The sequence below is a fragment of the Amaranthus tricolor genome, chromosome 2 (assembly GCF_026212465.1).
Source record: "Amaranthus tricolor cultivar Red isolate AtriRed21 chromosome 2, ASM2621246v1, whole genome shotgun sequence".
Classification (NCBI taxonomy): Eukaryota; Viridiplantae; Streptophyta; class Magnoliopsida; order Caryophyllales; family Amaranthaceae; genus Amaranthus; species Amaranthus tricolor.
The window spans coordinates 32,661,168-32,676,253 of record NC_080048.1 but is presented as its reverse complement, the minus strand read 5'-3'; the positions used below and the strand labels follow the sequence as shown (position 1 = coordinate 32,676,253).

At 31.8% G+C, this 15,086-nt stretch overlaps 2 protein-coding genes across 2 annotated transcripts; one reads left to right on the top strand and one right to left on the bottom strand.

The window, feature by feature from the left end:
• Positions 1–5,596: 5,596 nt before the first annotated feature.
• LOC130805737 (proline-rich extensin-like protein EPR1) lies at positions 5,597–6,427 on the bottom strand. The gene has a single exon (XM_057670522.1). It carries the CDS (start codon positions 6,425–6,427, stop codon positions 5,597–5,599), a length of 831 nt encoding a protein of 276 aa, XP_057526505.1.
• A 7,314-nt stretch (positions 6,428–13,741) lies between these two features.
• On the top strand, positions 13,742–14,734 carry LOC130805736 (extensin-1-like). Its single transcript, XM_057670520.1, has one exon. The coding sequence runs from the start codon at positions 13,742–13,744 to the stop codon at positions 14,732–14,734; it is 993 nt and encodes a 330-aa protein (XP_057526503.1).
• Positions 14,735–15,086: the final 352 nt, after the last annotated feature.

The window sequence follows — 15,086 nt, the reverse complement described above, 5'->3', positions numbered from 1 at the left end:
TGTAGTATTGCGGTTGAACATCAAGTTAGGACGGGGGGAGTTGGTTTTTATTGCCCATGTGTGACTTGTGGCAATGTATCAAAGGTAGATAGTGTCCATATCCTTTGGGAGCACATACTTCGACGTGGGTTTAGGCCTCAATATCATGTTTGGGTTTGGCATGGTGAGGAGGGAGTTTACAAAGAGAAAAGTATTGTTAAGGACGTCAATAATGTGGCTGATGTCAATGAGGATGTAGTAGATCATGTTGATGGGTATAAGACAGATGAAGAGAATGTCGATGTGGATGTGGATCGCGTTGATGAGATGATGGAGGGAGTCGAGGATGAATTAGAAAAACGTCCTCGTGTTTTTGACTTGTTGACAGAGGCTTCTCAAAAGCCTTTGTACCCTGGATGTACAAAGTTCACCAAACTAACAGCAGTGTTAACAATTTTCAACATTAAGTCAAAGTTCAATTGGAGTGACATTAGTTTCACAATGTTATTAGAAGCGTTAGGTGAAATGCTTCCTGAGGGAAATGAATTTCCAAAGTCAACATATTATGCCAAAAAGCTCATGTGTCCTTTCGGCTTAGAGTACCAGATTCATGCTTGTCCGAATGATTGTGTATTGTATCGGAATGAAAACGAGAACTTAGAAGAGTGTCCTAGGTGTGTAGCGTAAAGGAGCTCGGGATGCTAAAGGGCTTGTTTTGCATGAAACTTAGAAGAGTGACCTACCAAAATGACTCGCTCGGTCGAGCGGATAGGTCGAGCGACCTTTCTGATCCTTCTGTCAGAATTCTGATCGAGCTACCATAAATCAAGTCCCTTCTTCTTCTTCATTAATCTTCATTAACACCCATAATTCATCATGAATACTCACCACATAATTACATCCATTTGCATTCCACAAACCAAGAGTCACACACATGATTACACACTTTAACTTGTGCACTCAAGTCACACATACCATTCATAACAGAAACCTATGGTCAGGGTCTGGAGAGGAAAGAAAGACGACAGCTCAAACCCATATAGAGAAGAGTGCGGTCAAAGAGTCCCTTGGCTCGAAAAAGATCTTCAAAGAGAGAGAAACCTGCAACTTACAAATAGAATACGTAGAATATGTACAAATAACTAAAAATAAAGATAAAAGTAAAGAAGAAGATAAAGAGCGATAATTAAAGGCAATGAACAAAAACAAACGATAAGTAAAAGGGATGGGTTTAGTAATCTTAGATGTGGATAAGTCGCCGCCAATTGCCCCTATCCTTGGAGAGGTGAAGTTCATGCATGCCACTTTTAAAAAACCACCTCGAGAACTTCCATCTCAGCATATGCATTTCTATTAATTCCATCTTCTATTAAAAACCTTCTTTACGGTCCAACATTCTGTCCCATACAACAACGCCAGCTTAATTGCAACGCGGTAGGGTAGGATTTACCTTTTAATCTCCTGGAGAACTTTTTATCACAAATCACCCTGGTTGCTGCTCGCCACTTAAGTCAACCCACTTGTATACGATTAGTAACGTTTCCATCAATCTCCACATTACTCTGAATCACTGATCCCAAATATTTGAACTTGGACGTACATGCAACAACTTCTCCCCCTATGGTCATGTAACACCCTCAGAATAGGTCGGACTTTTGAAAACACCTTTAATGAAAAACATGAGCCAAAACCTACTCATGGGAGTCTTACCGCCACATCTATTTCTAATAAAATAAATGTAAGGCTTAACGACTAAGAAAAAACTTAATAACTTTAAATCCAACAAAGGGTCTTACAACATAAGGGAAGACTGAAACGCAATCTATGTCCATATAAAATTTAAACGACTTAAGGTAAAATTTAAACTGAAATACGACTCTAACAAAAGCTATGTTTCTAGGTGATCCTCACTCCACGATTCCCACGCAATCAATAACCTGCAACATAAGAATGCAAGAAAAACAAGGGAAAAACTCCCAAAATCAGGAAATTGAGTAATTCCAACTCCATCCCGTAAAACGATTAAGTTTGAAAATGATTTAAAAAAATAAAATATAATCAAATTGAAAATAATTTTAGAAAATAATTAATAGCTGAGTTTAAAAAAAAAACAATTTGAGAAAACAATATATATAATATCACATAAACCAATTTATTAATTTGATATTTAATAATGAGAAACACATAATCAAATTTTTTAATTTGAGGGAACGAGAACGCCAGTAGGCCGAGGCTTTACCCCTATACCAACTTCATCAAGAGGTCGTCACCCCAAATAATTCAAAGCCAGCAGAGTAGTCTCAGGGAATCCTAGTGTGCACACTCCTTCTACTTGGATCACAACAAATAGAAGGAAGACCAAATATCGTATCAAGTATCAGAAATAATAATACCTGTCGGCAGCTATACTAACCAAATAGGACAACCTGTTCATCACCCTTATACTTGGATCACAACAAATATAAGAGCTTCATTTCCCTCATGTTACACTTTACGTGATTTAATATATTTTAATAATTAGTCACATTATTACTCATATTTCCTTTTTTTCTCCTACAAAGTACTTCCTCCATCTTCCAATTGCTTAAAATTTAGTCAATAAAACGCAAGATTTTGATATTAAAGACAGCGGATTCGTAGACAGAGATTATTAGGAGCGTACGTTGTCTAGGATCGCGTGAGAAGGTAATTCTCAATGTCCATCTAATTAGGACTATCCCGTTAGTATTATGTGCTAAGTGATAATTAATGTGTTTAAATGGGTGCATGATTTGATTTGACATTATTTTGTATGATATTATGTTTTATATATTATCAAATTATATTTTGTCAAACTTGAATTTATAATTACTATTTTGATAAAATTTATATTTTTTTTATTTATATAACGAAATTAGATACGGTTTAATTTGAAAGAGAAATACTTATAATATTATTATTTTGATGGAAGTTATATTATTATTTTAATAATGATTGTAAATGCGATTGAATTTGGGAGAAAAATATTATGATATTAATACTGCAATTGAATATTCTTGAGATATATTTTTCTTGGGAAAACCTATGATCAAAAAATAAAATGTATAATGTATGTTTGATTATATGTTTGTGTGCTCGCGACTAATTATTAAAATATATTAAATCACATAAAGTGTAACATGAGGGAAATGAAGCTCTTATATTTGTTGTGATCCAAGTATAAGGGTGATGAACAAGTTGTCCTGTTTGGTTAGTATAGCTGCCGACAGGTATTATTATTTCTGATACTTGATACGATGTTTGGTCTTCCTTCTATTTGTTGTGATCCAAGTAGAAGGAGTGTGCACACTAGGATTCCCTGAGACTACTCTGCTCGCTTTGAATTATTTGGGGTGACGACCTCTTGATGAAGTTGGTATAGGGGTAAAGCCTCGGCCTACTGGCGTTCTCGTTCCCTCAAATTAAAAAATTTGATTATGTGTTTCTCATTATTAAATATCAAATTAATAAATTGGTTTATGTGATATTATATATATTGTTTTCTCAAATTGTTTTTCTTTTAAACTCAGCTATTAATTATTTTCTAAAATTATTTTCAATTTGATTATATTTTATTTTTTTAAATCATTTTCAAACTTAATCGGTTTACGGGATGGAGTTGGAATTACTCAATTTCCTGATTTTGGGAGTTTTTCCCTTGTTTTTCTTGCATTCTTATGTTGCAGGTTATTGATTGCGTGGAAATCGTGGAGTGAGGATCACCTAGAAATATAGCTTTTGTTAGAGTCTTATTTCAGTTTAAATTTTACCTTAAGTCGTTTAAATTTTATATGGACATAGATTGCGTTTCAATCTTCTCTTATGTTGTAAGACCCTTTGTTGGATTTAAAGTTATTAAGTTATTTCTTAGTCGTTAAGCCTTACATTTATTTTATTAGAAATAGATGTGGCGGTAAGACTCCCATGAGTAGGTTTTGGCTCATGTTTTTCATTAAAGGTGTTTTCACAAGTCCGACCTATTCTGAGGGTGTTATAGGTCACCTCTGGCTCCCCTATCGATTCTGTCCCACTGAAATTGCATTGCAGCAATATTCTGTCTTCGTACGGCTTATTCGCAACCCCTTACCCTCCAAGGCTTCCCTCCACTCTTCCAAATTACTATTAGCCTCCTGCTTTGTTTCTGCAACCAAAACTATATCATCAGCAAAAAGCATGCACCATGTTACGGTCTCCCAGATGAATTTAGAGATTTCCTCCATAATGACCGTAAAAATAAAAGGAGTTAGTGCTGATCCCTAATGTAGTACCTCTTTAATTGGGAAAGACTCTATCATACCCATCGGTGTATGTATCTTAGTCGATACTCTGTCATACATGTCTGTGTTACCTCAATATATATATATATATATATATATATATATATATATATATATATATATATATATATATATATATATATATATATATATATATATATATATATATATATATATATATATATATATATATATATATATATATATATTTCAATTCAAATTTGATATTTAAAGGCCAAATCCAAAATAGCAAAAAAAAATTTAAAACTATAATACCAAATTTTAGAATTAAAACTAAATCGACTTAAGTCTAGAAATTGGTCTTTCAAGTGTAAATTTTGGCCATTTAAGTCTTAAATTTGATCTTTTAAGTTTTAAATTCAGAATAAAAGTATTAAAAAAATTTATAATAAAAACTGTGCCGTGGACTATTTGGCCCATATATAAGTGGTTGCCCCCATGCAACCATTGCATACAAGTTTTTATGATATATAGTGAGGCTTTATGTTTAACCTAATGGACCTTTTTAGTGGACTTAGTCCATATAAAATCATGGGCGGATCCAATTGAATCTCGCGCCTACACGTGAGGGCATTGAAATTTTGTAAAAATTTTGTAATTTATAGGATTTGAATCTAACACCTTTTGTATTAGAGTCTCTAAGGAACACTCATGACCAGTTGAACTACACACTTTTTATGTAACTCTTGTCTCGTAATATTGATATTAATTAATTTTTCATAAAGCTCAAATATATATATACATTTCAATTCACAATTTCGAAAATTAATCTCTCAATATGAAAACTCGTCAAAATAGATTATAAAATATTTTTTTTTTAGTTTTGATTGAAAAAATTAATTTCTAACATATATATTTATGCTTTTTTATATTTTTTATTGAATTCTTTTTGTCATAATTGTGCTTTTACTGACTTTGATTTTTGAATCCGCTATAACTGTGCTCTTATTGAGTTTGTTTTCTAGATTCACCATTATATAAAATATAGGTTCATAATTTATGTAAAAACGATTTGTTTAACCAACACTTGAAAACATGTTGAATGATGAGAAGAAATAATTTGGTTCTAAATTTAGGGTACTTAGTGAGTTACCATACTCGGAGATTACAATTAAAAAAATTCTTATTAAAAAATATTTGAAGATATTTATTGTTAAAATAATGAATAAAGTCAAAATTGAAAGTGTAATCATTAAAAAAACTAAGCAGAATATATATAGGTAAATGATAATTGAGCTTTTGTAATACATAAGCTTTTGTGAAATACTTGATATCAACTAAAAAGGAAGTTGCGAAATATCCTAGCTAGATGAAGAGGTTGTCGATAACGATGGGAAGGAGGGTGTTATTAGTGGTGGGGAAGACGGTGGCAATGTTATACTCTCTTTGTGTGGTGGAGCCCGTGTAGGAGCTGGTGGCCTTTGGACTGGTTGCCTCCTCTGAATGATTGGTGGAGCCATGATAGGAGAAGGTGGTCTTTGTGCTGGTCGTCTCTGTTGGCGTGTCTGTCGCAATATAAAGGATTGGCTTGGAAGGTTCTCTAAAGCAGACAATAGCAAAGAGGGCGTTAGTAGTGGTGGGGAATACAGTGGCAATAATATACTCTCTTTGCGTGGTGGAGCCCGTATAGGAGCTGGTGGCCTTTGGACCGGTTGCCTCCTCTGATCAATTGGTGGAGCCTTGATAGGAAAAGGTGGTCTTTGTGCTGGTTGTCTCTGTTGGCGTGTCTGTCGCAATGTAAAGGATTGGCTTGGAAGGGTCTCTAAATCTGGCAGTGGCAAAGAGGGCGTTACCAATGGTGGGGAAGACGGTGACAATGTTATAATCTCTTTGTGTGGTGGAGCCCGTGTAGGAGTTGGTGGCCTTTCGACTGGTTGCCTCCTCTGACTGATTGGTGGAGGCTTGATAGGAGAAGGTGGTCTTCGTGCTGGTTGTCTCTGTTGGCGTGTCTGTCGCAATATAAAAAATTGACTTGGAAGGCTCTCTGAAACTGGTTTCTTGACATCCTTACTTGGTTGGTAGTGTATCATTAGTCTGCTGTTGGTTTCCTCATCAATAAACAGAGAAATGTAATTTACAATGCTTACTAGCAAGGCTGCTAACAGCAAATAAACCACAATCTTGAGTTGCATTACTTTGTTTAGCCTCAAACTTGAAGAAACTTGGGAGGGTTTGAGAAAAAATAATTTGGTTCAGTTTTTTTTGGGAGGTTTGTGAGCTTAATATATAATACTATCTGCCTAAGACTTGTTGAAGGCAAGCTGCCAAATTGCTTAGATAAAATGTGTATGTTAATGTAAACAAGAGGATAAAATTCCAAAGTCTTGGAGTCATAACTACATAAGACAAAATAAAATTAGATTATGTGTAAAGAAGTCAAAAACATGCATTAGTTAGAAATGTCGATGCTTGAAACTTTGAAGAATATAGAAGAGGAATATATAATCTAGTAAATGAGATAAAATTCGAAACTTTGAGGAGTTGAGAAGAGAAAAATCAAACTGATTATCTGTTTGATGTTTGGTACTATACGGAGAAAATAAGAATGATTTATAGTTTAAATTTTAATAAAATGTACCATGTCAGTTTCATGATAATGAAAATTTGATCATAAAAAAAATTGTTCATAATTTTTTAATACCACATCCAAATGATAATTCATTGAAATGAATTTTTTTAAAGAAAATAAAATGATGGAAATAGAATAAGCATTACCATTGAACTTAAGAAAATATATTTTCGTAATATAATTACACTAAATTTGTTATTAGATTTGTGCAAAAGACCCACATAAGAGGAAAGTTGATTGCATATCCCAATCAAAGGTTTAAGATTTTATCGGACTTGCTCCAGACCTGCTTATATTTTTATGGTTTTGTCTAGTTTTTTAGACCCAAAGAATCTGGATTTCGTTTCTAGTCTAAAAGAATAAATGGGTCTAGTTTTGGGTTTTGATTTAGGGTTTTCAGATCCAGATTCTCTCTTTGAATTCATTTAAAATCAAAACCTAAGAGACCCGTTTTGAACTCATCAGACTCGTTTTTGACCCGACCTATTAGTTTTATATATTAAAGACGCTAGTCGCCATTCTTTTCGGTCATGAACTCGTGATTTTAAAATTGTAAGTAATGTTAGTCTTCCCTAAAACACATTCCCACTTACATGCTTACAAAACTGCAAGTGCCATTCTTAATAACTTCGTAGACTTGTATTATAAATATAATTATAATTATTGATAAACTAAACTAAAATTATTATTTTTAGAACCCAACCATGTAGAAGTATTTGATATGGACAATTTCTTTATAAAATAAAAATGGATTAGTTAAGGTGAGAACATAAAACATACGGCTTTGTATTTCTTAGTATCTTTAATTGTATTAGAATAAACTAACCTTAATCAATGACGCATTGTGCAGCAACTTCGTACAAGTTGTCTTGTACTTTATTCGTTTTAGACATGTTGCATTTTCGTTTTAATTTCTAATTACTAAAAATAGAGAATAAGATTATAATCTTGCATCTCGTTATTAAACTCGCTTTTTTTATTTGTTCTACATATTTATATTAATATGTTTTATATTTTTAACAACAATAAACATTAACATTATATTATACTAGTTTAAAAGCCCATGCAATGCATAGAGTTTAGTATGAAAAAAGATATAGATAAACTTTAAATAAATGTATTTTTTAAAAATAATTTTTTAAATACATATAAAATATTTTTTTAAACATTTAATTTCATAAAGCTTGTTATTTTGATGTATAAAGAATTTATGTAATAACATTTTTTAATATTTATCTTATTTAGTTTTGAATTTATTTAGAAAAATAAATTTTCACGCAATTAATTATAATCCTATTAAATTAATACTTTTTGCAAAACACTAAGAAATTATCTTGTGTTATTGTCCAGTTCTTTTATTAGTATTTTTGATTAATTATAATTATAATGATTATGATTATAATCCTATTAAATTAATACTTTTTGCAAAACACTAAGAAATTATCTGGTGTTATTGTCCAGTTCTTTTATTAGTATTTTTGATTGATTACAATTATAATGATTATGATTATAATATTTATGATATGATTTGATATAAATTAGTTTAAATTTATTTAAGAAAAAATTTTCAGTGAATCAATTGTAGCTCATTAAAAATACTTGCTCATTTTAACTTCAAATTTACTTAGGATTATAAATCGCCACGCAATCAATTAAATCCTATTAAATTTATACATTTGGCAAAATTTAAAAAAAATCTCCTTGTGTTATTTTCCAGTTTTTTTTATTGGTATTTATGATTTATGATTTAGAATACTTATCTTATTTAGTTTTAAATTTATTAAGGAAAATAAAATCTATTTAATTAATTGTAGCCATACTATAAATACTTGGTGGGCACAATTGAGCTTTATAACCTATTTTTGAGTGGGGGCAAAACCCTTTAGTGACAAAGGGTTTTTGTCACTTATTTTGTCACTAAAGCTATTTTGCGATAGAAAAGGCGACAAAACTTTTTGTCGCTAAAAGTTTTGTTGCCAATAAAAAACTGTCGCAAAATTTGTCGCTTACTTGGCGATAAAGCTAAGATATTGTCGCCTACTTTATCGCTAAATTAATTTTCAGGTTCTAAGAAAATAATTGAATATTTGTTATTAATATTAAATAATAATAGTAAATGTTACTATTATTATTTAACAATAATAACATATAATTCAATTACTTTTTTGTAAATAATACTTAAAAACTATACTTGATCAACAAAAATAATGAAAGTGAAATTTAATATATAATTAAATTAATCATAAATTAAAATAAACATAATACAATATTTCAAAAACTATATATATATATATATATATATATATATATATATATATATATATATATATATATATATATATATATATATATATATATATATATATATTACAATAATTATTGTTTAAATTAATGTATATGCAAAAATCAATGTCTAAACAAACAAATTAGTAATAACCTTACGAGTAGATCAACTATCACCACCTTGAAAACTATGCAATCCACGAATTCACCAGATCCACCAATGATAGCTCCCATATCAACACCCCTACCATAAGAAGCACCTAACCCATATAAATTAAAAAAAATGAAATTCTAACAAAAACAACATTGTGTGCTAAAAACAACAACAATATATTCTACCAAAAACAACCATGAAAATTCAAAAAAAAACTATGAAATTCGAGAAAAGAAGACAAAATCAGCCATGAAATAAACATAAACCAACAATGTATGTTAAATTTTCGGCATCCATGAAAGTAAACATGATATTTAATTTAAAAAAAACACTCATGAAAATAAACATGAAAATGAAAAAAATGAGACAAAAACAACCATATGTAGTTGTATATGAAACATCACATGAAAATGAAGAAATCAACCATGAAATTCGACAACAAGAATAAATAAAATAGTTAAGCATGAGATTACATGTGGAAAGGGAAGGAGAAACCATCGGAGAATTGCAGAAAAGCCACCGAATTGAGTGGTGAGACGTAGAGAGGAGGAGAAAAATTCAGTATGTAAAGAGAAGTTGAAGAAGAAGAAGAAGCAGAAGAATACGTTTGAAGAATTAATTGAGAAAGGGGGTTGAAGTCCAAATTTAAAATTCGGATAAACGTTTTGCAACTAAAGATTTATCGCTAAATGTATTGCTACAGAATGTTAGTTTGAATTTCGAAAGAAAGGTTTTGCTACAAAGTTTTTGTCGCTAAACTTATTGTAGTTCTTCTCTTCATTTTAGCGACAATTTTAACGATAAGTCTTTGTCGCCATTTTTGTCGCTAAACATGTTTACGTAGAAATCGAGTTTGTCTCCAACATGATTTATTTTTGTAGTGATATATAGACCATAAGAAATATAGAGAGGTGGCTAATACATAGAGAAAATAGAGTTGGTGAGTCCTAGAGAGTTCTCTTGTATTAGTATGAGTGAGTTCCATTAAAGATGAAGCATTAAGATTGAGAGTTCGTGATTTCATAAATATAATGATGAATTAGTTTATGAAATATAATCCTATTTGAAGGAAGGTATCCAAGACACCATTTATTTTCGTGCGTGTTTTGTTCAACCATTTCAAAGTCAACTTGAAGATACAAATCAATTCAAATGGCAACATGAACCAACATGAAATTTTATCGCAATCTTACTTGCAAGCTAGAAACATTACCAGAGAGTTAAAGATAAAAGGAATGAGAAGAATCATGAGGTTATTTTTATGATAATCATGTGAATTATACAACCATGTATTTATACAAAGAATTCAAACAAATTGATCTAAAGCATTATCTCTAACTAATTATGCCACCTCATAAATTTTAACTATCTAATCTTTAATACTAATTAACTCTTTTATTCTAATCCACAACTCTCAATATTGAATATCTTAAACATTTTCCTTGTTTCCCATAGCTAGTCCTTTAAGGTACATGTTACAACTTTTACTACACATATTTAGCAAAATTTCTCTCTTGTAGCGTTGTTGGTCTCAAACTAGTTACTATGTCATCTCACTTAGCTTTTACCTATGTTATTCCGACTTGTATATTTATATTTGATGTGGTTACGTGTTCAAGTGTTATACGATTTCACTATTTTGTTAAAAAGTCTAATATTTTAAATTGAATAAAAGTGTTTAATTGTTCTATCTATGTCTAAGTGTTAATGGTCTGACACAAATAGTTATTGTATATTGCAAAACTGTGAATATATATATATAGAGAGAGAGATAGAGAGAGAGAGAGATAGTTTTGATTCAAAATTAAAATAGTTATTATTTAGAAGTTAGTTATTTTAGTAAATTATTAGTAGTAATGGGTTACTGACTGGGTTACTTAACGAAGTATGAATTTGAGTCCTAAAAGATCATTTATATATTAGGGAGGTGATCGTTCTTTCTATCAACTGAAATTGCTTCCTTTAGTAACAAACGTCATTCTCATACCTTATGAGGACACAACATAAGTTTAGATTTTCCATTTTCCATTTCAACTTGGGCATTGTTAAGCATCACCACCTTTTCAATTATGTTGTCACCCTTTATATATTGAAATTCCAATAATGTCCTAAATGAAATTTCATGACTATATCTCTCTAACTTCTATCTAAAAAAACTATCAGAATTAAAATTCAATATCAAAACACTATAGCGAACGAAAATGATCATCAAAATGATTCGATAAGCATCGATAACAATCGTTAATTTAAAAAAAAATGCTTGTGTTGAAATTTGATACATGTTTACTCTTTTGGATATAACTTTTGATAGGAAAATAACATAATTGCAATTATTATGGCATTATAACCTAGCCTTCAAGATCTTTCCAAAGATATATTATATGCTCGATTCCAATACCCGAGCGAGAAATGACGATTGTTTAAAGTTTGCTTGTGCTGAAATTTGATACATGTTCAATCTTTTGGTCATAATTTTTTATACAAAAATCGTATTATGCAAGGTATGTGGTATTATAAACTACACTTCAAGAGCTTTCCAAAGACATATTATATGCTCAATTTTGATAGCCGAGCGAGAAATGAAGACTGTTTAAATTTTGCAGTGATTTTTAGTACATCATTGGACCGTCGTATGGTCGCGTAAAACACGTGACCAGACCACAATATGGTCGCGTAAAACACACGACTCCACTGCGGTCTGGTCGCGTCTTTTATGCGACCATACTGTGGTTCGGTCGCGTGTTTTACGCGACTGGATGTACTAAAAATCACTGCAAACTTTAATGGTTGTCATTTCTCGCTCGATTATTGGAATTGGACATATAATATGTCTTTGAAAACCTCTTGAAGTCTAGTTTCTACTGCCATAAACTTTGCATTAATATGATTTTTCTATAGAAAGTTATGTTCAAAAGATTGAACACATATATCAAATTTCAAATTAAGCAAACTTTAAACGACCGTCATTTTTCGCTCGGTTATCAGAATTGAGTAAATAATATATATTTGAAAGATCTTGAAGTCTAGGTTCTAATGTTGCAAACATTGCATTAATGTAATTTTTGTATCAAAAGTTATGGCCAAAAGAGTACAAAATGTGTGACTAGATTTATTTTCCGATTTTAAAAACTTGTTTTCTTCTTTAAAATTGATATTTTTAAGTTTAATTTAATTATTTATAATAATAATAGTTGATGTTATAATTAAAAATAGATTTAAGGGCATTTACTAATTTTATTAAAAAATAGTGGACGCACAATAAAAAAAGGTGGCGATTTTTAAGTATTGGAAAACTTTTAGCTTATTGGTTTTCACATTAAGGAATTATCATTTTATTTTCAGAGAAAATAATTTTCTTAAATTAAATAATCCAGATAGTTTGAATATAACAATTCCACCTTCCACCATTCGTTTTCTTTAATTTAACAACTAAAAAAATTAAAGTAGTCTTATTATGAATAGTTGAAATGGAAAACTGACCAAGTCATGTAATGACTTCACAAAAATGAATGTCAGATATACAGTTGCAAATATGATATTGAATTACGTGTGTAGGATTACTAGAGAGTGAGTAAAAGAAAAAGACAAATAAATCAGATAATATTACATTATATACTTCTTCTCCATTCTTGATGTATTAAAGATGGTGATTAATATAAAAATGTTTAAATAAATGCGATCAATGAAAAATATATTGATATTATAAACATTAATAAAATGTTAAGATTAGCACCGATATAAGCTATTTATATTAAAATTTTATGATATAAACAGTGGCGGATGTATGTTGGAGCCCACGGGATCACGTGCTTTTAGATTTTTTTAAAAACAATTTAAAGGACTTTTCTATTGGTAAGATTAAAAGTTTAAAATTAATACTGAAATCTTTTAATTTAATGATGAATACTCTCTCATTTTAGTAATTTTGTCTTAGTTTTTTTTTTTATTTTGTCTCATTTTTTATCAGATCAATTGATCTATTCGTTTAATTTCCTTTTATAGTATGTCGTATGTAAAATTTTAATAAGGGTAAAAATTGTTAATTTTACAAACAAAATTCTATCGAAATTTCATTCATTAGTTGGTGCCCGTAGGGACTACGAACCCTAAATCCGCCATGAATATAAATAGAGGGAATATTTATGAGAACAACAAATGAAACAATTTAAATTGGCAAATAAAAACATCATTAAAAAAGAAAAAATAACTATATAATTTTAGAAATATCATATATTCATCATTTCTATTTAACAAAAAGTCAAAAGAAAAGCTTATTAGCATTGCTTCATCTAATCTCGTTTGAGTAAAATCTCCACTGCATTCACAAAAACATTTGTATTTACATGCACCAGGGATGAACTTATCTTCTATGAACAAAAGTAAAAGAACCACAAACAAAAGCAAAGAAATAATCAGAATATGCTGTTGAATGTACTAATAATGCTATGGGCAATGCTAGTGCTGCCCGTATATTCTCAGCCTCCTATGTCTATGGGACCGGTGCCGCCGCCTCGTAACTCTCCGGCACCAGCACCTTCACTTACACCGGTTTTAGAGCCGGAAGAGGTTTTTAATCTTGCTTTGTTTTTAATCAACTTTTTCGATGGTTTGCCTCCAACGGTTGAGCCACCACAAGGAGCAGTTCCACCACCATCTTCAACGGTGGCTCGGCCACCACTTTCGAATAGACCGTCACCTATGAATGACGTTCCACCACCGCCATTAGTGGTGGTTCGTTCACCACCACCACCTACCACCGCTCGTCCACCAGTTATGTTTTTACCGCCTCCACCATCGGCTGAACCGCCAGAGAGAGAAGTTCCACCACCACCTTTTAATAAGGTTCCTCGTTTTCCACCATCACCAGTGGTTGCTCCGGCAATGATCTTTAGGGCACCGCCACGGCCGCCCCCACCAGATTTTCCTCCATCACCTTCACCACCACCGATTGAAGATTTTCGCCGGCCACCACCTTCGCCGGAGTCTGCTCCTCCGATCTTTAAGTCACCACCACCACCTTTAGAGGAGGTTCTCCGCCCACCACCTTCGCCCGAGTCTGCACCTCCCATCTTTAAGTCACCATCACCACCACCAGATTCTCCTCCCCCTCCACCACCTTTAGAGGAGGTTGGCCGTCCACCACCTACGCCAGAAGCTGCTGCTCCCATCTTTATGTCCCCAAAACCATCGCCACCTCCGCCAAACTCTTTTCCACCTGAGGATGATTTTGAAACCCCACCAAGTCCACCACCAACGGAACCACCACCAAATTCATTTCCACCTGAGAATGATTCAGAAACTCCACCAAGCTCACCACCACCACAACCACCAAGTTCACCACCACCTGAAGATGATAAATTCGAAACCCCACCAAGTCAACCACCACCACCTCCGACTGATCAAGATACTACTTCACCCCCACCAGAAGATTAGACGCACAAGGTTCTTGTTACCCATACTTGGTTTTGCAAATTATTCTGATATCGGCTTATACGCGCTCTGTCCCTGTAGAGTGTTTCCATGTATTCTATTCATTTTATGTGTAGTAAATAACGTAATTTGTAATATTGACATTTGACAATTATCCTTACGTAATTTGTAATTTGTAATTTGTAATATTCGTATTTGATAATTATCAGCTGGTCAAATCATTCATTATAATCAATTATCAGTTATTAGCTATATGCTAAACACTTTCATAGGATTTAGGGTTTTTTTTTTTTGTTATTATTCCCTTATGTGGTTTACTGTGGTGTTTGTAAATGTATTGGCAATATGAAATAAA